Source organism: Urocitellus parryii, chromosome 1 (genome assembly GCF_045843805.1).
Source record: "Urocitellus parryii isolate mUroPar1 chromosome 1, mUroPar1.hap1, whole genome shotgun sequence".
Classification (NCBI taxonomy): domain Eukaryota; kingdom Metazoa; phylum Chordata; class Mammalia; order Rodentia; family Sciuridae; genus Urocitellus; species Urocitellus parryii.
In genome coordinates, this window is record NC_135531.1 from 14,986,149 (window position 1) to 15,012,265 (window position 26,117).

The 26,117-nt window shown below is 35.6% G+C and overlaps 2 protein-coding genes across 3 annotated transcripts in view; one reads left to right on the forward strand and one right to left on the reverse strand.

The window, feature by feature from the left end:
- The first annotated feature begins 12,945 nt into the window (after positions 1-12,945).
- Selenop (selenoprotein P) lies at positions 12,946-23,840 on the forward strand. The gene is made up of 5 exons (XM_026381843.2): positions 12,946-13,038; positions 16,467-16,682; positions 17,642-17,854; positions 19,900-20,017; positions 22,367-23,840. Exons 2-5 carry the CDS (start codon positions 16,480-16,482, stop codon positions 22,946-22,948), a joined length of 1,116 nt encoding a protein of 371 aa, XP_026237628.2. The 5' UTR covers positions 12,946-13,038; positions 16,467-16,479; the 3' UTR covers positions 22,949-23,840.
- Positions 23,841-23,942: 102 nt separating this feature from the next.
- Ccdc152 (coiled-coil domain containing 152) overlaps positions 23,943-26,117 on the reverse strand; it is a 43,333-nt gene continuing 41,158 nt past the window's right edge. For both annotated transcript variants that reach the window (XM_077800050.1, XM_077800048.1), the window contains 2 exons: positions 24,304-24,387; positions 23,943-24,065 (listed from right to left, as the gene is read on the reverse strand). In XM_077800050.1, coding sequence (XP_077656176.1) covers positions 23,943-24,065; positions 24,304-24,387 — 207 coding nt within the window. The remainder of the gene's footprint in view (positions 24,066-24,303; positions 24,388-26,117) is intronic.

A 26,117-nucleotide genomic window follows, 5' to 3' on the forward strand; every position in this document is an offset into this window, starting at 1 on the left:
GGAAATCAGAGTAACAAGAGTTAACAGGCCACTCTTTTGCCACGGATTCTTCCTCAGAAGTGAGTCACTGTATCCCACCTGTCCTTGAAGTGATCGCCCAAGGACATGAGTGTCAGGAGAAAGCCATCATTGGGATCTTCCTGAAATCTGCCTTCCACAGTCCTGCTACTCTCAATCTGCTTTTTTCTCTTGCTGCACTGGGTACTTTTCCCTCCAGGAAGTCAGCTATAACCACATGAACAGGCTTCCTGGGGTCCCAACTTGGGGCTGGGTATAAACCCCAAAGTTGAATTGCATAATGAGGTCTCAGAAAGATTCAAACATTTGCTCTTGCTACTCTTTCATTTTCAATCCACTGGTTGGGGTTCCATTGTAAATTTTGAGTGATTTCTCTGGAATTTTGTTTTCCTTTACTCTGTAGGCCAGATGATAATTCTAGGTTTGTTATGGACCCATACCCAATGATAGGATTCCTCCCACTGTGTCGCCACGAAGACTATTTTGGTTTCATATTGGCCAAACTTTTAAATTCCATCCAGAAACTAAAAGAAAAGCAAGCAAACAACCCAAATCAAAAAAACAAACAAACAAAATACCACATTAACTGGTAGAATACCACTGCATGGCCTTGTTTAGGTTGAGAAAAATTTAAGAGTTAGAGTAAGAATTGCTTACATTTGAAATATCAAATTTCACCTACTTGTTGTTAATTCAAAACTGACAAGAATATGCCTAATTATGTCTGGAATAATCTGTATAGAGAGTTAGCAACTCTTACCCAAGGACAAGGAGTACAGGTACCAGATATTGAAGTCCTGGTCTCAAACTTGCTGTATAATGTTGGGAAAATCATTCAGAGTTCTGTTAGTTTTCTAGAACTATAAACTGGGGCTAAAATTATTGACTTCACAGCATTATCTTGAAGATGCAATAAAATAATGTATACCATTGACAAATTGATTTAAAAATACCTTAAGTCATCATGATTGGATAATTTATTATTTTTTAAATGACATCATGTGCAATTTTTTGAAAAATGAAGATAGCAGCATGGATTACTGTTAAGTTAAAAGAAAATTAAAAAAAATACAGAGGTGCCCATCAGAGATTACAGAGGAAAACTTCCAAGGTTGAGTTAACTTACTAGTCTTGCGACTTTGGGTAAATTATTCAACATGCCTATGCCACATAGAGATAAGAGACAGGTAGGAAAGTATGTCGGTACGTATGTAGACACAGGCAACTATATATTTTTAAGAGGGCCCACGGCCTCTGGGGGCTTCAGCAGTTGGCAATAGCTTGTTAGTGGCAGACTCACCAGGTATATAAAGGCACAATGGGGTTTATGCAACAACACAGCAGGTGATCAAAGAGCAACCGGGAAGATGGCACTAACCATCAGAGGTCCCCCATGCCCTAGGAGTTCCCAGGCTGGGAAGATTGCCTGGTCTCAGAAAAGATGCAACTCTCCAAAGAGCTGTGAGAACTTGGTCTAAGCCAAGTCCAATCAAACAAGGGGCAAGTGGCTTGCACCTTTGGGGACCTAGATCTCAGAACTCATGATACATTCACCTTGTGGCATCTAGTGAAATCAAAGATGCTGAACAAACACTGTGATCCTCAACATTTAGCACAGCATGACTGTTTCATTTGTGCTCACTTATTCATAAACAAAAATTAAAAAGCAGAAATACATGATGAAGAAATACAGCCAATTTTTCTATTAAGCAACTTGTACCATCTTATACAGATCCAGCTTTCCTGGGGCATCAGAATTTGTCTAGATGATATTCTTTGTGTGAGTACAAGATGGGCAGTGTGCAAGAATGCTACAGAAATTGATTGCAAGGTGTCTTTCTCCAGGGGAAGGAAAAGGAGACGCAGCAGCGTATTGTTTTCCTTCTCTCTCTATAGTCTTTAACTATTAGGCATAATTTTCTCCTTAGATTTTCCAGAAAATCTCACCCTTGAACTAAGACCAAGAAAAGGAAACTCCAGGCTTTTCTCAGGGCAAATGCAGGCAAGATTTTGGCAAAGTCTTCAGCTCCCAGAAACATTCATACAAGATGACCTGGCCCCAGGCAGGAGAGGCCACCTGACCCTGCCAGTGGAAACCCAAGACTTGCTGGGAGCTGCTGTGCTGTTTCTTCCAGGAAGTCAGTCACGCAGCCTGTCCCCACGCTGTTGGGCCAAGTCATAAATCCCTCAAGTGTCCTTCCTCAGTGCAAACACATCCTTCTTAAGATTCTTTCTTGTATCATTCATTTCCTACTTTCATAGCATTCCTAAATAGCATTACTTTGGGGGAAAACTTGGAGCCCTTTTCTTAGAAAACCAAACCAAGCATAATATACAATTGTGGTCACCAAGATGTCAAGGCATGAGTTTTGAATCTCCTTTGAAAACTAGGAGAATAAATATGAATCTAGCAATGATCTTACAGAAAGTCTTTTAATTGAATTTGGCCCACATTTTCTGACCAAATACAGAAATAGCCCCTCTTGCTATTGTGTATCTAGTGCTTAGAGAAATGTCAGCACTTAGATCTTACAGTGGGGTCTTTAGAGCTCAACTGGGACTTGAGTTGGGGTTTGAAATAACAGTGGTGGCTAATACACTGTGGGCACTTATCTCAGATATCATGCTGGACATTTATACATGCCTTCTAGTTAAATCCTCCCAACAGCCTACAAGAGTGGTAGCTAATAGATAGCCACAGCACAGGATCACAGAGGCTTAGCTGTTCAGGAACAGGCAGCCTGGGGCTAAAACAGGGGCTTGAGAAATCATCAAGTTTCCAGCTTTTTCTAACTTTCTCCTACTCCATGCTCAGGCATGTTTTTTAGCTCCTGGATATAAAATGACGGATTCACTTAAGGCATTTCATTGACATTCCAACAGAAAGACAATAAAGGTAAGGGGTACTAATACCCGGAAAGAAAAACTATCCTAGGGATCCATAGCAGACTTCAGATCACCCCCTGGTTAGAACTGTGTTACCTAAACATCCCAGTGGCAGGATTGGCTGAGAAATGGAGGCTTTTTTTTTTTTTTTTAATCTGAGTACACAGCTGCCTCAAAACTTTGGAGTTGTGTAATGAGGAAGAAGGATGGAAATGGATATTGGATGGGCATTTAGCCATGCTGCCACAGTATCTCTATTATTCTCATTTTACATATGAGGAAACCTGGGTGTTGAAGGTTAAGTAACTCTCTTAAGGTCATATGGTTAGTCAGTAGAAAAGCTGGGCAAAAACATAGGCAATCCAATTTCCAGAGCCTGAAGTTAAGTGCTGTGCTAGGGTGTGAACTGGAGAGTAGACAGGGAGAGAAAGGCACTTTGTGGAGTGGAATGGCATTACCAAGTTGCCCAGGTAGGAGCTGTCACAGGCAAGTGGGACCCTGGGGCTGCAAATGGGGAGCCACATGGAGGAGTGGCAGGAAGTAGGGTGGGAAGGACGGGGCCATGTGCCTAATTAAACCTTCTGGATCGTGATCCTTGTCAGTCCCAAGGTTGAAAGAATGATGGCATAAATGGGCTGGAGTGTTAGCAAAATGGGACACTTATCTGGGAAGCTAAAGCCAAGTCAAAAGAATGTGATCATTAGCACATGCCAAATATGAGCAGAGTGAGAACCCAGCATGTGTGGTGTATCCATGATTAGAGCTGGAACACCCTCCGAAGCAGCAGCCAAGGTCAAGTTCAGGATGTTCCGTACATCAACAGGCACCCAACAATCACAATGACATAGGAGTCAGAGGCCAGAATCTGATGGTTCAGGGGTTAGAGAGTTGAGAAACTTAACATACTTAGGGTTTGTTCATTTTATAGAAGTATTTGTACCTGCCAGCATCTTTGAGATATGATTGGCCCATTAAGAGGATATGATGACCCTGAACCATCAGAGCACTAAAGAAACAGAGACATATTTCCCACTGGACCATATTACTTTCAAATATTAGCTTTTTGTTGTTGTTGTTAATTCACAGGCTAACTGGAGTGGGAGCACAAACAAAAAGGTAGAATTAATAAGGATCTGGGCAAAGCACTGACCACCTTGATTTTAGATTATATGTCTTTCTGCATCATTCCTGAGGGGTGGGGCCTGCACAAAGAGTGTCAGGTTTGTGTAAAGAGATCTTCCTTATGTCAGGAGGAGATGGGCCGTAAAGTGTGTCATCCCTCTGAGGGGGCAGCTTTCTGGCAGGTAATGTTTAAGCAGGAGCTAAAAGACTGCCCAGGAGGGAGAGTTCAGAATAGTTCCCTGAAGAGAGTTTGACTCAAAGCAATTCAGATCTGCATGCTTGTAGTCATATGGTATGCACATCTGACATCAGTCTGAATTTTCAGCTCCAAGTAGGAATCTGAATGTCTTCCAACCAAATAGCAGAGCTTTGCAGAGACTTCTTCCTCTTCACACAAGTTTCTCTTTTGTTCCGACAAAAAAGTCTAGCAAATGAGGTCTTTGGGAATATAGTTATAAGGATTATTCTTCAGCAAGTGGAAGAATGAACTTCAGCTTTAGGTGCTAGGCATTTATTCTAATGTACTAAGCCTCAGTGTGCATGTAACTAGCCTTAACACACATGAAGAAAATCAAATTCATGTGCATGGGAGCAGTTAAACTCTAGAACTGTTGTGTTTGAATCTCAGCTTGTCTACTTTCTAGCTCTGAATCTGAGGCAAGTTATTCAACATTTCTGTGCTTGTTTTTTCAACTATTAACAAGTGTAATGGCTGTTGTGAGGATTAAATTTGCTGTTACTTATAAAAGACCCATAAAACAGGGGCTGGCACATGGTAAACGCTCAAAAAAAGAAAGCCATTATTTTTCTAGACTTTCCAGAAAAATACCCATAAGTACAAAGGAACTAAAAAATCATCCTCATTCTGAAGAAAAATCATTGTCAATCCCAAATGTATCTTCCCAGTCTTTTTTATATGCTTGTGTTCTGCTTGCTGTCATTGTGGAGACTTATGCCAGTGTCTACAGCTCCATTACACACACACACACACACACACACACACACACACTTTGGTACCTTTATGCTTCTTATAAAATGTTAAAATATGTGCCTCAGTAATTAGGTAATATTGCCCAAATATGTATTCAGGCTTTAGCTATGCACTAGAAGTCAAGATGCTTAATGATGGAGTCATTTTTTTAAGAGAACACATATTTTGTCATCTTTTCCAAAAATTGGCTAAATCATAGGAGCATATATTTTACTTTGGGTTCCTCTGTTTGAATATTTATAATTTTGGGTTACATAAACATGAAAAACCTTGAAACAGAAACTGATGCCTTATTTACACAATTCGTGTTTCATATGGAAAGGGAAAATGAGTGTATCAGTAGCTCTAATTGCACATTCCTGATGGATTCCTGATGGTAGGTCCAGTGGCTAGCATGCTCCCCACCCCACCATGGGTGGCTGCTTTCCTTCCTGCCTTCTCCACACGGAGAAATCATTTTATCTTATATGACCTTCTGCTCACTTATTTTTCACTGAGGGCTGATCTCTTTGTTTTCTGAGAGTTAATGATTTCAGGTTCCTGAGGTAGAGGGTATGGGTGCTCCATTGTACAGACTTGAATCTGGAAGACAGGGTAATATGGTTCTCTTTCTGGGAAGTGTGGAACAGTTTACTCTCTGCTCTTCGAACATTCTCTACCTTATTTCTTCCCTTCATTGAGCAGTGACGGTTGCAGGTCCACAGACTGTGCAGCTCATTGGTGAACAACATTGCATAGTTAAGTAAAATAAATAATATCTGATGATGCCTATGAACCCACTTACATTCTCCATGTTCTAAGCCCTGAGTTCCATCATCTGACCTCCTGGGTCTCATTTCCCTGGGCCTGGACCTTGTTTCAATCTTGAGTAACTGTTCTAATGTTACCTCTCCTTTTCCAATAGCCATTCCCATTTTTCCCCCAGGGTTTTCTGGGATAAAAGAACAATTTTATTGGAGGGACATTTGGCACATGGGGGAAGTTATTTTTGTTCCACTCAAACTAAATTATATAGATGTTTATTTACCTTCCTAAAAGACAGCTGACTCCACAAACGACTATGTTTGTATCTCTTTCTTTTTAAAGTGGCCATTTCTTAATAGCTGCTTGCACTAGCACTATAAGGCAATTAATAAAAGAGGAGAACGCAGATGTAGGTATGAGTGTTGACTAATATTTATTTATTTATTTGCAGAGCTGGGGATCTTGTGCATATTAGGCAAGTGTTCTACCAAGGAGCTACATCCCCAGCCTATCTTAAGATACTTAATATAAGGATGCTTCAGTGCTACCAGTACTACATTAAAACTAAGTTGTAGCAATAAGTAACTAAAAACTCCAATATAAACTGGGGCACTCCTATCTGTCATTTTAAGGATATAAGAAAAGTAAAATAAAATATCTTTTGCCTTTATGTTTATAATTGCTAATAAATCCAAACTTGAAAGATGCAATTTTGTAAGTCAGTATATCAAACAGCAAAGAAAACATACTGAGAAAGCATAATTTCAGTAATATACAAATAATGTTTCTAATAATTAGGAAACATGAGCCGATTAATAGGAAAATGGTCAAAGGACATAACTGACATATCACAGAAGAGGTAATAAAAATGGTCAATGTTATGACTTGAATTATGTTCCCCAATTGTATATGTTGAAGTCCTAACTCCCTCCTCCAATGTGACCATAGTTTGAGAGAAGGGTTTTAAAGAAGTAATTAAATAAAATTAGGTATTTATGGTGAGCCTAATCCAATATCTTTATCCAGTATCCTTATAAGAAAAAGTGATTAGAACAAACATACACAGAGGAAGATTATGTGAAGACAGGAAGAAGAGTCACCTATAAGTCAAAAAGAAAGGACTTGGGAAAAACTGATCCTGCCTTGATCTTGGACTCTTAGCTTCTATACTTATGAGAAATTAAATTTCTACTGTTTAAGCCATCAAGTCTGTGGTGCTTTGTTAGAACAGCCTTAGAAAACTAATAAAGTCAATAAACTTACAAATAGTGAGATTTGAGTGTGTAATTATGTGCTTGTGCCATGTACCTTGGGGATGTAGCTCCATAGTAGAACACTTGTCTAATATGTGGATGGGAATATGATTTGGTGCACTTTGAAAGGCAATTTGAATCAGTCAAAATGTGAAATCTGCATTGCTTTGCCCTAACAATTTTACCATAAGCAGAAATTGTATGCACAAGCATAATCAATTAAAATTTGAAAACAAAAAAATTAACATGTACATTAAAAAGGAATTATACATTACAGAATATTCCTAGAATAAAATAATGGTGCATTTTTAAAAAAGAATGCGATAACTATATACATCGGCATAGAAAGATGTCCTTGATTTAGAAAGATGTCCATGATATATTGCTAAATTAAAAGTAGTTTTGAGCCAGGCACAGCGGCACATGCCTGTTTTCCCAGTGGCTCAGAAGGCTGAGACAGGAGGATCACAAGTTAAAAGCCAGCCTCAGCAAAGGCAAAGTACTAAGCAACTCAGTGAGACCGTTTCTCTAAATAAAAAATACAAAATAGGGCTGGGGATGTGGCTGAGTGGTTGAGTCCCCTGAGTTCAATCCCTGGTATTCTCCCTATCTGACCACCCCCACCCCCCAAAAAAAAGGTAGTTGCAAGGCTGATTGCTATGGTGCATTTCTGTAATCACAGGGACTTGAGATGCTGAGGTGGGGTCACAAATTTGAGGCCAGCCAGGGCAACTTAGGAAGACCCTGTCTCAAAATAAAATAAAAATAAAAAGCACTGAAGATGTAACTTAGTGGTAAAAGCACAAAAGCACCCCTAAATCCAATCCCCAGCACCAATCAATCAATTAATCAATAGATAGATAGATATGGAGAAGTGCATAGAGAATGATCATATTTATTTATATTCAGTATATACTTTTTCAATCAGTTTGAGATACAAATTAAGGCCATCTTTTCTGTTAAAATGTTAAATTGTTTTATTTGAACATACTGTAAAACTACCTTGCCTAAACTTACCGTATTATGTTCAATTGGTTTTTCTGTTAGAAAATTCTTAAGATTTGTCTGAAGATTTTACCAAAACATTCCTAAGATTTGAGAAATTATCAGCACAAGTCCTGGAAGACTTTTCTTTTTGGTAGTAGACACACATGTAAAATGTGTGGCAAATTAAGACCCCCCCCCAAAATTAATACAGATTATCTTGAAATATCCATTTAATTGAGATGAGAGGAACAGTTCCAGAAAAAAAAAGTTCACTTATTTAAACCTGGCCTCTGTGTAAACTGGATAATGTGTTAGAAGTACAACTGAAAGCTCTCTAAGTTTTAAGGAAGATGGGAATAAATGATTATTAGCAGCAGTTCTAAGACATTACCAGTGAGACCTACTCATATATTTGATATGTGAGAAATTGAATGTTCACTTGAGCTTCGATGCACTATGCTAATTCTGACTATGGCAAATATCTAAGATAAATATAATATCAAGATAGAGACTAGTAAATGATTTACTTAACTGAGTTAACTCAGTCTCTGGGTTACAAGGAATTTTGTTATTTCAGAATTCAGACTTAGTTCTTAAGTCTCACAAAAAAAATTCATTATTCATTTACTCATTCTTTCTCCAAATATTTATTTGAAATCAATAATTCACCAACAAGCTTAGTGAATCTCCCTACTGTTGTGATTCAGGCTCCCATCCCGACCCCTCGGTGGCCCTGAGAACAGCTGTGATTTGTTCCACTCCCTGTCCAGTGGAAACTACCTCTGCCCTTCCTACCCTGCCCCGTTGAGCAGCTAAATGCCAATTGCTGGGCCGTCCAGGTATTTGACTAGGCCATAATTCCACATTATTCTTCTGATACCAAACTCCCTGACCTTATCCTGTGTGGATATTCCATTCATTCAGGGGACAAATGCTATTTTGGGGGCCATGCTTTTCACATGTCAATGTTGATACCAACTCATGAGGAGCTACAGGCCTGAGCACTGGTTTTGGTAAGATCTTTAAAAAATTATTTACAGATTTTTTTCAAACAAAAGTTCTTTTGATGTTTGTTATTCTCTAAAAGTGCTCAGTACAATGTGAAATTTGGCACAGTATGTCCAGCTAATTGCATTTGTTTGATATATCAAAGGACCTGAATATCTGTAAACTTGTGAACTTAAGGAAAAATCTCTTCAAAGCATACTTCAGCCTCATTTGAATCTCAAAGAATCCAACTAGGTCTTATCTCATCCAAGCTTCTGTTTCCATGTCTTCCTCTGGCCATTGTTCTTATTTATCTTGTTTGCTTCTTAAAATTTTGCTTTTGGGCTAGGTATATGGTTTAGTGGTGGAGTGCTTGCCTAGCATGCATGAGGCCCTGGGTTCAATCCCCAGCATCAAAAAACCAAAAACTTTATTTTTTCTTAAGCATCCTTTGGATTTTCAGAGGCTTACAATCTTTCAGTATAGATGTTAAAACAATATTATATTTGGTACCATTCATAGAATGATATTTAGGGCAGCTTTTGGTACATGCAAAGGGAAGAAAGGATCATTTAAGTCCAAAGGCATTATTTCTCTGTTGGGAAAGTCCTCATTTCCCTTTGTATATTAAAACACCACTTAAACCAAAGAGGTTAATGTTTTACATGGGTGCTTTGTATAATAATAATACTCTTCTACTTTCCAACATTTTGAGATATCAGTGTTTCATAAATGTTAATTAATGGAGGGATGCCATATTCTCATCTGCTCTAGCTAATAAATTGATTATAAAATCATGGTTTATAGCCCTTGTCTCTTATATCATGGATTCACGGATTCTCTGGGCCCTGTTCTCCATAAAATTACCTATTGTTCATAAAAGCGTGAGAATGCTTATTTTTAAAAAAGGCTTAAATATAGGCATAAGAATTCTGGGGACAAATGGTAAGGAGTAGAAGAGTGGCACAGGAGGAAGGCTCTAAGTCATGACTCCAGAATTGGAAGTTGTAACAGGTGAGATCCTTAGGACAAAGTCACACTTGAGAGTCTATCAGTTGCACTGAGTAATCTTAATGTCTGATTAAGTGCCGATGGCAGCAGCAACCTATGAGGAAGTTATTGTCATTCAAAATTATTGCAGCAATCAAGAACTAACTAGACAGTGCCTTGGTCAGGCTTGCTGGGTGCTGTGCAGGTTGGTAAAATCCAAGATAAAGTAACTGTTGAACTTGCTTCAGTATATGCCAACCTTATTACACCCACTCTATCTCCAGCTGGGTTCAATGTTCCTTTTTCTCATGTCGAAGGTTCTAACAGAATCTGCACTTATAGGCATCCTAGACATAATCACATTTCAGTCTGATTTTTTTTTTTCTGCTTACTTGTCTATCTACTCTAGGAGATTTGAGGTCCTGAGCAACAAAGGATATAGAATTTTTTACTGTTTATTTTTAAATTTTTGTAGTCCCCCAATTAGCATTGCATCTTATATAAGCAGCCAATAAGAACTTGTTTGTTTAATGGAATTTGATTTAACACCCCATCAATGTTTGCTTGAAAACTCTGCTTTCTTGAAAATGTTGAATGGTTCTAGGTCACCCAGCATAGAAGAAGCTAAGAATGAATTCCTTTCAAATCTTGCAAGTTTCCTTTCTCTTTTGCACTTTGGGGTTTTAGTCATACCCAATCCTGGACACATACACACATACACTCTTGGGTACTCTTCTTTGGAGCCAGCTGCACACTTGGCAGGAGTCTTTCTGGGGCAGGAGGCAGCTGCTAAGCTGGATGCAAAGGAAAGAGATGGTGAAATACTTGCTTTCCTGCAGCACATAGACCAATATGACTATTTAAATTTGTCAAGAAAATGAACTACGGAGAAGACTATCTGCTTCATACAAAGATTTTTTTTTAAATGGGCTTCTTTAAAAATTGAGTATGTATATGTTCAGTTTTTCTGAGGAGAAATTAGGGTTTTAATTGAAAATTTTTTAATTACTAACTTTATATTACTGCATTGTAGTTATATATAATAGTGGATTTGCTGTTACATATTTGTACATGCATACAATATACCAATATAATTTGGTCAGTTTAATTCCCTTCTATCTCCCTTTCTCTCTACCCCTGGTAGGAAGAAATAGAGGAAGGGGTTCCTCTATTCTACTAGTGTCCCTTCTATTTTCATATGACTCCCCATACATCTTTCTCACACCCTTTCCCCCTTTCTTCCGCACATGAGAGAAAACATACAACCATTGACTTCCTGAGTTTGGTTTATTTTGCTTGGATTCTTAAAGGGACAAGACCCCAAAAGGCTAATAACTGCTGCTTGGTGAAAGAAAACAGAATTGAGCTTTTTAAAAAATGGCATCTAATTTGATATGAAGTTTCTTTATAGGAAGGACAACATCTGAGCTTCTTTGTATTTTCTGCATCTTGTACAATAGCTATCCAGCAGATGGCAATCAATAGGGGTCTGTTTGAACAAAATGCATTGATAGTAAAAGCAAGGCTTACTTGAAAACTGTCACTCTCTAGAGATGACATCATCTATCACTGTGCCTTGTCCTGCTAAACCAATAAACTGGAGTCACCTTAAAAGCAGTGAGAGGTGAGAGGGAAATTCCCACAAATGAGTGCCCCAAACTATAAGAAGCACTAAACTCCAGGGTGATTAGTCCAAAGCATTTACATTTATCAATGCTGCAGCTTATCCTCGAAAGGAACAGTGAGTGAAAAGGTGTTTTACTTAGCTATGTTGGCAGTAAAGGGGTCAGAGTTAATATGAGAAATTTTGGCTCAGGACTGGGTGCCAGTTTCTTTCAGTGTTTTGCAAACAATCTGAATACATCTATTAGTGGCTGGAAATGTTCAAGGTGTTGGCTTGGGCTTCAGCCTATAAAGAAAACACTGGAGCTGGCTGGAGGTCTCAGAGTGTTCAAGGCATTCTGTAATTTTCAATCAGGACAAAAGGTGAGGGAAACTGGGGGACCCTATCTCTACCTCACTCAAATGTGCCAGCTTATAATGGTTGCTGGAATGAGGTTCCCCTTTCTGAAAGAGGAGAAATTTTCCAATTTTTTTTTTTTGTAGGAAACTTGTATTTGTAAAGATTTCACATTAGATTCTTTAAAAACTCCATGGGACACATAGATCTTTCAGGGAGTAAGGAGTCTTTTGAAAAAGTGGTAATTATCAACAGTTATTAATTATGAACAGTTATTAATTATATGGATTAATGAATTTCATTGTGATATGTCCATATATGCATATAACAGTGCTTTGATCCTATCTACCCACCAGGGAGTAGGACTTTTGTGATAAAATGAGGCTTGGTTTTCTTCAGATAGGAGATTTTTTCTTTTTCTTTGTAAATGCAAAAATAAACAAAACAACAACATCAAAAACAGAGCAGAGGTCTTCCTAGATCTCACAATGATCCAAGTTTAAAACACAGCAAAACAGTCTACACTGGTCTTTAACAGCATCTGTAACAGTGAGAGACCAGAACTCTTTGAAAGAGCAGGTGAGTGTTCTAACAAAGTTCACAGTGTGTGGACTAAGCTAGCACCTTGTCACCACAAAGGAATAGGAAAGGAAAAAATAACTTCTTTTTTATTTTATAAAGCAGCAGCACAACTTGCTGGCTCAGCAAATGTTTTTCCCTGTTGAAGTTTGGCAAAGAACAGGACTTGGGAGGTCTTCTCCACCCTTAGTCCTTCCTCCCGCCCCCGACTGTACCATTACATCCTAGATACTGGGGTGACTGAAAAGGGCAGGGACGGAATTAGTAAGGGTCAAACCTGTTCCTCTTTATGTACGACAGCACCTGCCACTTTTTTAAAAAGTAGATAATAATCTTAATCTGTTTGGGGGCTTTGCTGTGCTTGCAAGGTCACAGCACTGAGAGATTGCATTGAACTTTGAACCATAGCTGAGGGGTGAGGTAAACAACAGGGCTATAAATATCAGAGTTTCTTGCTGTGGCTTTGTGGAGCTTCGAAGCAAAGAGAAAGGAAACAGGCTTGTCTTGTCAGAAGGGGTTGCGTAAGTAGGAGCTTTGTGTTTTCCAATAATTGATTCTTTTAGAGTTTGGGAAATACTTTTTGAGTCTGATAAAGTGCATTTTCCCCCCTTAGAATTGACTTTAAAAAATGTTGGTTAAAGGAAATAAACATTATAAAAAAGAAAAGGAACAAGAGTCTAAATTTGGGTGTGGTAGGTGAAGTTCCTGGGGGACACAGTGTGGGCTTTCTTGATGATTTCTGCTCTGCACAGCTGAGCACAGAGGAAGATGCAGAAACCTAGCACTTTCACTCTGTGGAGTCTGGGGTGTTCAGTAGGCAATGTCATATGATCAGATTCAAATATTTCCCACCAAAATGCAGAGTGAGAAAAAAAAAAAAAAACAGGGCTTAAAAACCAGCCCTGTGGATTTGAAGAGCAGTTAGAAATGTGCTCATTCTACAGCATTGTAAGGATATTGAGAACAGTTTCAGAAAAAAGAAAAAGATAAGGGGGTGGAGAGACAAGAATAGGCTCCATTCACAGTGCAGAAGTAGCGTCATTCTTAAAGGAATTAAGTCATGTTTCAATTGGGTCTGTGAGTAAATTCAAAGTTTTTGCAGGTTAAGTAGAGGAGAATGGAAGCCTTCAGGTAAAGGGGGGGGGGGTTCAGATGCTGTTCTGAAGTTCAGAAGGAGAGAATGGAGAAAGTAGCTGCATATCCTTTTAGTGGGGAATTTTAAACAAATGTAGGTCTGCATATGGAGAACTAATTCCAGGTTTTGTGATTGAAAATTGATCTGAAATTTACAACCACTTCCCACTTTTTATTGGGTCTCAGTTTCCAGTGAATCCAATTTTGTTATTTATTTATCCTCATTATTTTTACATAGTCAACAGACAATTACAATTAAAATAAAAATTTTATTATGTAAAATTATTTTAAGCAAACAAAATTGAACAGCCTACTGATCGAAAAGACAGGGAGATCATAAAGTAAGATTTCTTTAATCCACCACCCTCTGCCAATGGCTTATTTTTTCATTAGAAACCCAATGAGGAAAAATCATCTTTTCATTCACAATTATTATTAAGTGATTTGAAACTCTGTGCTTTGTGGCAAAGTGAGTATCAGGTGCAATCTTTATAATGAATATTCTGTAACTACTGAATTTTTTTCTTTTCTGGTGGTTGGGGTCAAACTCAGGGCCCCGCATGAATTTATTGTCTAGAAAAACCTGGTCATTCTACTAAGAAAATCTAGTCATTCTACTAAGAAATAAAACAGCTTAAATTATTCTGATGTTTTCGTTGCCATTCTAGGCATAAACCAAACAGGCTGCTATAGTTATTGTAAGGTGATCTGTCTAAAAACTGTCAATATGTTGCAGTAGCTAAAAGGTCGCATTTCAGATTTGATAGAACTGGTTTGAATCCAGTCTCTCCTGTAACTTAACACCTGTGATTATAGATAAGACACCTAAACTCTCTCAGCCAGTTTCTTGAACTGCAAAAGGGATAATGGTGACATGATTGTTGGGCTTAACTAACAGGATATGTAAAAGGGCTTAGCACAGTGTGTGTGTAGTTCTAGCAATGCTCAGTAAGTGACAGTGATTACAAGGATAACTGTATTATCATGCAAATACTACCTTAAATTTTTCAGTCTTAATTCAAACAGATCTTCTTTTAAAAAAATATTAGAATCTAAAAAATATTAGAATATTGAGGTGGCTTGAAGTCATTTATATTCTATCCTTCATTAGTTAGGGTCTTATCAAGATATATCTAAGTTGGTATTTTGGGGCATTATTTAATGTGAAAGTTGATCCAAGTTTTTTTTGAATATATATATATATATATATATATATATATATATATATAAATTTATATATATAATTGAAACTATATATATAGTTTTGAATTTATATATATATATGTATATACATATATATATAAATATAGTTGCAATTAGTTATATATGACAACAGAATGCATTTGACTCATTGTACACAAATGGAGCACAACTTTTCATTTTTCTGGTTATACATGATGCATACATGTACAGAGAGTAAAAATGTCTGTCTCATTCCACCAAGTTGATCAAGTATTTAAAAATTCAGAGTATACCTGCCTGATGTACATCAGATTGAGCCTAGCCTAGATCATTCTGATTTAAAGGTTCTACTCTTTTTGTTTTGGTTTTTGGAAATGGGGATTGACTCCAGGGCTTTGTGAATGCAAGGCAAACAATTTGTCGCTGAGCTACATCATAGTCCTCTACTCATTTTTAAAATTCTGGGTTCACTCAAGGTTATTTATTGTTAGCTTCCTCCATAAAAAAAAAAAAGTGCTTTTTAATTGTAGATCAGTACCTAAAACTGCATTGACTTCCTAGTTTTGGAATTTTGCCCTCATGTGTATAGGTTCTTACATCAAAATAAACTAGAATTACCTGTGTGCATTTTCTTTGCTTATTTCTGTTGAATATGTCCATTTTCCCATTACTCCGCACCCAGTTTTTTTGTTGTTGATGTCACCTCTTAGCTGAGAGGGCTGGCCCTAATTGTGAGAATATTTCTGGTCAGGCATTTAATATCTTAACTTCTCAGCTCAGAGGTCATCTTTTTTGCTGTCTAGTCCCAGGAACTTCCTGAAAGTAGTGTAACCAATAAATAGACTAATTGAGTATAGTTTTAATGAGTATTAAAAGGCACAGGGAGCAATGATCTGTAAACTTTCACCTGGATCAAATTTTTTTACCTTTATATTTACCTTGGTTTTAATAGTAACGTTATGGCAGACAGTCAAATATCTGAAGAAATTCAAATCCTGTAGTATTACCATACAGCTATACTTTAAGGATTAAGGAGTGAAAGGGAGTCATAACCAAGGTATTTATAAACATGGAAGGTTTGAACTTGAAGAGCTAAAGGCTCACATGAGCCTCATGCACGTTGGTATACTGCCCTCACTGCCAACTTTCTTCCTGAGATCTCTTTCAATTTTTTTTTTTAATTTCTGTGTAGAATTCTCTACTTACCCTTCTCTTCCTTAGATTGTCAGAAAGCAGAAAGAAGCATTCAGAACTCAGTGAATCTCAAATGAAACTCAGATTGTATTTGCAGAATGCTATACAAACCAGTCTAAACACAGTGTAAACGTGTATCTTCTAGGAAAGTGCTTGGCTGCCTGACCAGGCAAATTTCCATAGCATTTTTACTACAGTGTCTCACTACACCTAATTGGTGCTTTAACTGCCTCCCACCCCCACCTCTAGCTGATACCTTCCTCTTTATAGGAAGATTTGGTGCAGGGAGGCTCATTAAAATGAGCCAAACAAAATGAAGACAAAACCCACAGGCTAGGTATTTATAGGAAGTAGAATGATATACCTGCTGGATTTATATAATTCATAGTTAGAATGTTACATTATCTATGAAGATGATTACAGGTTTTCTCTTTTACAGGACAACCCCAGCAATGTGGAGGAGCCTGGGACTTGCCCTGGCTCTCTGTTTTCTCCCCTATGGAGGAACAGAGAGCCAGGGTGAAAACTTCATTTGTAAGCAACCCCCAGACTGGAGCATAAGAGATCAAAATCCAATGCAGAACTCCCATGGTTCAGTGACTGTGGTTGCTCTTCTTCAAGCTAGCTGATACCTGTGCATTCTGCAGGCATCCAGGTAAGGTAGTCTTTTGTGGTTTAGAATATCTTTTTGTTTATTTTTAAAATATATATATATTTTAAAAATAATATATATATATATATATATATAAAGGTACTCTGTCCTAGTACATGGACACACTACCTTTATTTTGTTGATTTATTTTTATGTGGTGCTGAAGATCAAACTCAGTGCCTCACACATGCAAGGCAAGTGCTCTACTGCTGAGCCACAGTCCCAGCCCTGGCTTAGGATATCTTTAGGGAAAAACTATTAAATAAACACATGCATATGTACATACAGTAAAACATAACTGGGATCAATGTGTTTATTAAATCATATTTTTGGAAAAACTTTATGTGTTTAATAAATTAGAAGAGAGAAGACAAGGAGGATATACACCAAAATATTTGTAGTGACTTTTGGTAGTGACTTTCTTGGCATTATGAATATTGTTCCTTTTTGTGGACCTACATTTTATAACTTCCTACTCAATATGTGTTGTTTGTGTAATGAAAATGTTCTAAAACATACACCTCATAATGGATCAGTTACCAATATAAGCAGCAGAGAAGGGTGTTTTGCTAGAGTAGAAAAAACACTACATTTTCTATGAAAGATGTTGGGTCATTTAGCAAATCTATATCAAAATATTTGTAGGGTTATTCTGCAAATATTTATTGAGCAGAATCTCTGTGTCTGTAAGATAAATCTTAAAAATAGTCAGTTCATGAGGTTAATCTGAAGACTAAATGACTAATGTTTGTGAAAGCATTTAGCATAAGTTTTAAATAAGCACAAGTTTTAAATAATTCTAAAAATAAAAGTTTTGGAATCTTATAACAATATGAAAAATATGGGTCAGTCAAAATAGTAAGAAGGAGAGTTTTGCAGAAAAAAAAACTGTGTGAAGAAAGAGAGAAGAAACTTCTAATCCTATTAAATCATTTTCTGAATTTTTCCCCCAAATATTTTAGATTGGAAGACCTGCGAATAAAATTGGAAAAAGAAGGATATTCTAATATTTCCTATATTGTTGTTAATCATCAAGGAATCTCTTCTCAATTAAACTACATACATCTTAAAAATAAGGTTTCACACCATATTCCTGTTTATCAACAAGAAGAAAACCAAACAGATGTCTGGACACTCTTAAATGGATACAAAGATGACTTCCTCATATATGACAGGTCTGTATACACTCACACCTCCCAAATTAAAATATACCTACTTCCTTTGTATGTATTTATTTACACCAGACATGACAATATTTATTGTTAAATACAATGCCATATTTCAGTTCTCCTGTCATGTAATCTTTTTTTTTAACATTTAGAAATTAAAGCCACATCTTCAGTTTTTGAAACAGTTTCAACTTTTGGTCTTCTGATGTTACACTCTGCAGGTTTCCCCATATCATTCTTCCTCCTCCTCATTCTTCCTCTGGCATTCTTCCTGTGTTTCTTCTGTGCATGTTTATGTTATTAAGAATGACTGAGATTTCTTTCTTCTCACAGTCTGCACATTCTGCATGAGCAATTTCATCTATCCCTTGACTACAATTATAACTTATATTCTGATGATCCCAAATATATACAAAACTCAAGCACAATGCAATGACTAAACTCCAGACTAGAATATCCACTTAATAAATGTTCACAAATATCTTAAATTCAAGATAATTATCTTCTCCTAAAACCTACTTCTACTTTAATCTTTGTGAGAGTTATAGAAAGTGATGCTTTTGGGGAAAGATGTGGTCAAGTATTATGGCTTCCACTCCTTCCTTCTGCCAGACATCATCTAATATGTTGTGGGACATCACAGACAGCATTGTGTATGGTAGTTTTGCTTCCATCTGCCCTTCAGAAAATGGTGACAGGCATGGGTTACTGACTTCTATCCAACCTTCCATGTTGGGTCAGTTGTGACTTTCTATGTCTCTAAATCCTCATTATATTTATCTCTTCTTCATAATCACTACCTCAAGTTATTTCCTCCGGGACTGTTCCTCTAGATTTTTGCAACAACTCCTACTTGTTTTCTTTCTGCTTTAATAGTGATTTTACAATAAGACACCTCATTTTGTTTTATTTTCAAATACCCAGTTTCAAAAGGCCCATTTAAGGGTTGGTTTCTATATGTCTGAAATGGCTTTCTTCAAGGAAAGGCAATGTAAAAGAGTTCATCATTCAACTAGGTAAAGTTGAAGTGACTATATATTTTCCCCATGAATTGGCATTCCGATTAAGTAAACAGAAGAATCCATTTGCACACCAGGCACAATTCTACTCTAAGTATTGTGTATATGAAAAACCACACTTTGTAGTCTTGTTTATCTCTAATTTATAATTTTAAGACAACACATTTCATTTCTGAACTGTAAAGTGTGCTAATCATTTAAGCATCATCTGTACAAATATTCATTTGAATTTATGAACAAATAAGACAGTCATGTTTTGAGAGAAACTCAATGCATACAATACCTGCTGTAAAAATATTCTCAGTGGGTACTTTGTTTTCTTCTGGCTCTTCAGAGTCTGATAAGCCACCCACTGCCTAGGCCTAAGCCCTATGTGTCTTTCATTAAATACTTTTTCAATATTACATTTCCTTCTTTTAGGCCTTTAAACTTCTAACTTAGACAGTTATAAAATATAATACTTTGATATTTGTATAAAGCCCTATATACTTACTGGGTAAAATGTGGCAAGAAAAATATTTGAACCTCACAATTTCTGAGAATTTGAGTTCTTAATTGTGCTGAAATTTTTGTTGCATTAGATGTATTTTTAAATAAATGTGCTAATGGCAAATTCTAGATCTTTTTATTATACTGTGATTTCTGGTTTGGAATTTTTGCTGCCCTACCAGTTGCAAAACCTTATGTGGTTTGCACAGCTTAATTTATAAGTCAGTGTTTTGGGCTCTGTAGAATTTATGTCAATTATAAAATCATGTTTGACCAAGTCACAAAGACTATACTATACATTTTGGTATAATTTAATAATAGTAATAATATATATAAATGCTAAGATTAAACTTACTATAGTCCTGATCTGGTATATGGAGCCTGGGAGTTCATTTGTAGATCCAATCCACAGAAATTTACTGAAGATAAAGAATTTTAAGTTTCAGACCACGAAACCTATAATACCTATGCCAAAATATGCTTGAGTAGTATCACAATACAAAAAAATATTGTAATAACATTATGTTTGTCCTTTTTTTCTAGATGTGGCCATCTTGTATATCATCTTGGTTTGCCTTACTCCTTCCTAACTTCCCCATATGTAGAAGATGCCATTAAGATTGCTTACTGTGAAGACAGATGTGGAAACTGCTCTTTCAGGGTATTTTTCTCGATTATTTTTACTGGGAGAAAAGAGGAAATCTTTTAAGAGCTTATCAAAATAAGTTAGTGTTTCATAATCAATTAGCTAATTAACGTATTTACTGGTTTACTAAAAATATAATTTTGTAATTACACTGTTTTGCACACTTTTTGTTGTGTAAAATATAACACATACTTTCAAACATCTTTTTTAGACCCATAATTCTGCCTTTAGCCAGAAGGGTTTTAGACAACAATCAATGTAGGTCACATATTTTAATTACCATCAAATGATAATGCATGAGTATAAATGTTCAAAAAATTTAGGAAACATATACAAAAATATTATTGTAGTAACCTGAAAATGTTCACATAAAAGCATAGTGATAGCAAAGCTTACCTATGGCATTACCTGTCAAGGAATTGAGGCAAGATAACTACTTATATCAAGGATGAAAGATTACCAGCTTTTCTGTGAAGAACTTATACTCTCTTCCCAGTTTGAAATTTTAATTATTTAATTTAATAGAAAGTGGAGTAAGTTTTTCACTCATTACCTAAAAGTGTTATGAGAAACACTATATTTAAATATTTTAACAAAAAGAATAAATAATAATATATTAACTAGAATTATTTTCTCTCTTATTGAACAGAAAATAATTCTATACAAAGTTTCCTTGATAGGGAAGACTGGCAGAATTTGAACTCAGGTTTAAAAACAATTCTGAATTTGATTTGTGAGTTGTACTTTGATTTTTCCCAGGTCTAAAGAAAGCCACCACCTTTCATTTTAACAAACAACTTAATTTAGTTGGTAAGGAGTACAACAGGATAATTAATTATTTGTCACTTTTTAATCCATTCGTATACCATAATAATCCTGTGATAGTTATTTTATGATTTTAAAGATGGGGAGACTGGGTAATGTAAATAAAATATTAACTCAATGTCTAATCTATGCTAATTAATAAATACCAACTACATAAATTTCTCCTATTTTGGTATCATTTCTGTATTTTGTATTTGTGCAAGTGTCTGATAGTTATAAATATACCTAGATATATAGAAAAAAAGCAAAAACAATTCCTATAATATACTTAAAATTTGTGAAATTTATTTATTTATTTATGAATGCTTGGGATGAAACCTAGGGCCTTTTGCATATTAAGCAAGCACTCTATCACAACTCAACCTTATAAATAACATTTAAATAAGAATAATACATTATATGTATCCCATAGACAAATGAGATAGGAGTTTTTCTATTTCATTATTTCCTAGATGTCATTAATTATATAAACATTATTTGATATGCTTTAAAAATGCTGCCAATTAAAGTACAACACTATGTTAAAAACACCATCAATAGTAAGATACACTCTAATTTCAGAAATAGTAAAATGTGAAAAAATATGCACTGTAGAATCAGTCAGTAATTAATAGATTTTCTGAAACTAGATTAGTATTTGCTATTTATGTTTGTCAAATCATTTAACACTTATTTTAAACATTTACTAAACTTTATAAGTTTAGAATCAAATACATAGTTCTCATTTAAAAGTAATTCATATATAACCAGAAAGTACACCCTTTAGTAGATATATGCTAAAAATTCAATGGAATTTGTAACTTCATAACATTGTCATACCACTTAGTGATTCACTGGGTTCTCAAGTTCATTTTGTAATTTTTACAAATCAACTTTAGGTTGAGGTTTAATATTGCACTGTGATATCCGTAGGCCTGAAGTATGTTTGTGGGTACACAAAACAATAATTTTTCAAAAAATGAAAGAACTATTATGCATAATGGAAGATTATGGTCAGTGAAAAACAGGCAGTCACTTGCTATTTTCACCTGACAGAACTATAGCAGAGACACATTGGCAAAGCTTTGGTTAAGTCAAAACATTTCCTGCCATACACTGAAGTATGGAAAACTATAATTTTTGAGCAGAGTTTGTTGCCATTTTTTACTTATCAAAGAAAAACTAATTTGCTTCAGAAAACAATGTTAGATTAGATGTATTGTTGGCACAGATGCAAAAGGTTCCATGTAGGTCAACTGATTTTAGGATTTGATGTTTGTTTTGACTTCATGGAAACTTAAGTTCTTTTAGCCAGTTTACTTAATTTTACTTCTCAGCTATACACAGTTTGGCTTTCTCTTTAAGCTTTTAATAAAAAAAGTCTAGGGGTTGAGACTAACATTAGACTCTTTTTCATTAATATAAAACAAGAAACACAAAATCAGCTCTATCCTAATTAACTAGTTGGAATCCCATGTGTGTCAGTTCTACAAATAATTTTTTATGCATTCTTGCTAAATTTGCAAGCTTATTGATAAGTGATTTACAAATTTGTTACAGACTCTTGAAAATGAAGACTTCTGTAGAAATGTATCTTTGCCCACTGTGGAAAAAACAATTGAGGCTCTGCAGCCACATCACCATCACAACCATCAGCATCTTGGGAGCAGTGAGCTTTCAGAGAATCAGCAACCAGGAGCAGCAGATACTCCTTCAAACCCTGCTCCTCTAGACCTTCATCACCATAAAAAGCACAAGGGCCAGTATAGGCAGGGTAACTCAGAGAGCTGACAGATGGCAGGAAGTGAAGGTTTACAACTTTCACTTGCACAAAGGAAACTCTGCCAAAAGGGATGTGTAAATCAATTACAGTGTAAGTTGTTCAAAGATCCACAGGCAGCTTCTAGTAGCTGTTGCTGTCATTGTCGACATCTGATATTTGAAAAAAGAGAGTCTGCAATCACCTGACAGTGTGCTGAAAACCTCCCATCTTTATGTAGCTGACAGGGACTTAGGGCACAGGAGAATGTCATTGAATCTTGTCAGTGACGAATGCCTCCAGCTGCCTGACAAAGAAGTCAGCAGCTTGATCCCACAGAAGTTGGCACCAATTGAAGCTGAAAAAATAAGGCAAAAAAGTGAAAGTGACATTCAAACTAAATGTTTAAAATAAGATGTACTCCCCAAGCCGGTCTAGACACAATTTCATTTCCAGCATTTTTACAAGTCATATAATTAATAATTAGTGAACCAAAGCCAGGAATTGGATAATGTGCAAACAGAGAAATCTACTATACTGGTTTCTAAATTTTAAATTTTATGCCATAGAAATTTTGACCCAAACAATATTTTTATTAGGAGGCAACTGAAAAGTGATTGCAGCTTTTGGATAATATGTCTTTCTTTTTCTTTTTCCAGTATTCTATTTGCATTGATGAGAACAGAAACATAAACTATGACCTAGGGGTTTCTGTTGGATAGTTAGTAACTTAGAATGGAGGAAGAACAACAAAGACATGTTTTCCACTTTTCTTTACTTATCTCTCAAAATAATATTATCTTTTAATCTTACATTTTTAACTGATTAAAACTTTAAAGAAAGAGGTGGATTCTGTTTAAGATCCAGAAATACTTAACACATGACTATTTTGCTAAGAAAATATATGTGACTACATTTTTAATATCTGCTTACTTTTTTGTATCTAATACTCATATCTTGATTTTTACTATTATCTACAAATAAAGGCTTTGTATCTTATTTTCTTTCTTTAACACTGTATCATACTCTTCTGAATTTGAAGAGTATGATACAGTTATCTGGCTGTCTTGAAAGACGAAATGGGAAAGAAAAGAATGTTGTCTATCTTTTAGACTTCCTAGAGTATTTCCATAGTCAATGATGGTTTAATAGGGAAATTAAACCCTCTAAACTTGAACTCCTTTATGGATAATACTGTTAAGCAAGAATGTAGTATGCAGATGGCTAAGATATGGATGTGTCTAAATAAACTCAATAAAAAAATTTAAAGTTGTTTTTAATTTTATTATTTAGGTAGTATGCTTATACTGAACATAGAAATAAATTTTCCATTGTCTTTAAATAAATTAAATAGTAATAAGGAATTTATAGCTGTGCTCAAAACCGTCTACGCTTAAGGTGAGAATCTTTTTCAACAGAAAGGCGCTGCTCTAAATCACGAATGTTATTACGAAGAATTGCAATCTCCTTGTTTTTTTCTTCTTGAAGATGCTGAAGCTTCTAAATGAAGAAAAAAAAATGTCATTACAATTCAGAAATAATAAAATTTAAAACAAGAAATGAAAAACAAACTATACTCTGGTTTAAGCTTGTATTTTAAAAGATATTTTGAAAAGCTTATAACTTCAGTTTTGTGAGATTTAATGGGTAAAACTGGCATAAGGATACAAAAAAAATCTAAAACATTAAGAAAATTTATTTTCTTAAATAATAATCATGGGATAAAAATCTCACATACCCTTCTGTAGATACTCTGTGGCAAAACAGTAGCATCTGTATATGATTTTGATTTGGTCTGAAGTCTTGCTAGTTTGGCATCAAACTGAATGAAATTTAAAAAGAAAGTTATTGAGAAGATTCTAGCTCAATAACTAAAATTAAATGTTTCTATAAATATAATTCACAATATTCTTTGACACATACTCTATAATTTAAGTGCATTCTTTATATGACAACATAAAAATCTTTAAGAAACAATTTTAAAGAAAGAGCAAAGAAAATCCAAACAAGATTAAACCTGACTACATATTAAAATTATTTGGGGAACTCTATTCTTCCCTAGTGCCCACCTCCTTATTGTGAATTAGCGTTCGCATATCAGAGAAAACATTCAGCCTTTGATTTTTTGGGATTGGTTTATTTCGTATAGCATGATATTCTCCAATTCCATCCATTTATGTATGATACATCAAAGTGTATAAATTCATTCTACTGTCATGTATAACTAATTGAAACAAATTTTAAAAATTTTTAAAATTATTTGGTGAAACTTTAGGAAGTACCAAATACCTGGGCACTATTTTAGAGACTCTGGGGTATAGCTAGCATACTCTCTTTTCTCAAAACATCAGGTGTTCTTTTTTTTTTTTTTTTTTTCAGTATTGTGGCTTGAAACCAGGGCCTGGTGCATGCTAGGCAAGCACTCTATCACTTAATTATATACCCAGTCAGCATCAGCTGATTCTATAATGCAACCAGAGCTGAGAATCTAGTTTAAGTTAAAGATAGAAAAAATATTTTTACATTCTCATAAGGGCACTTTTGTCAAGAAAATGTGGTGTTATAGGAGTCATAGGAGGAAAGCTTACTTGTCCTTCTCTAGAAACTGAAGCTAAGTAGTAGAATTTGGATGTAATTTATTGATTTACTTTGAATTTTTATTCATTCAAATTAAACAAAGTCAGGTTAAAAATTTTCATAGATCATTCTTACACACCAATTTTATTTTGAACAATACTGCATTATAATTCTTCCTTTCTAATTTAGTGTTGTGCCTCTGAGGACTTCTAAACTCTCCATAAAATTGTGTTCTGGTTTGAGGGCAGAAATGTAGTTATAACAAAGACAGATGAGAGTTCCATATATAGGGTAACAGCATACTTGAACTAGACTAATGACAAACCCTAGATAATAAACAAAATACAGACTCCCAACTGATAGTTTAAAAGTCAATGGTGAATCTTGAAACATGACCTATTCTATTTCAGTTGGCCATCCACCCTCTCTATTGTTTGTGGGTATACTTAGTGATAAGCCAGCAGCATCAGCAAAGAACTTCTAAAATCAACATAAGTCCCCTTTCTGCCATATGATTACACATATTACCTCATCAAGCACCCCAGGAATATACCAGTTTCTGGAAAATAAGCAGTATATTTTAACTAAGACCTATGAACTATCTTTTTTATACCAGGGACACTTAAACACTGAGCCACATCCCACCCCTCTTTTATTTTGAGAAAGGGTCTTGCTAAGTTGCTGAAGCTGGCCTTGAGCTTGTGATTCTCCTGCCTCAGCCTACGGAGCTGCTGGGATTAAAGGCATGAACCACCATACCCGGAGATCTTTGCATTCTTACAACATGAAGTAAAATGGGAGTTGAAGTGGGGAAGCATAATGAGATGGAATATAGAAAGGAGACTGGTAAAATATAAAGAACAAAATTAAAGGACAGATATTTTGTCAAAATATCAGTATCTTTGAGATTCTGACATGTGATTAGCTTCAGAACAAGAGCTGGAGCCTCAGTCTATGAAATGCTGTACTAGAAGT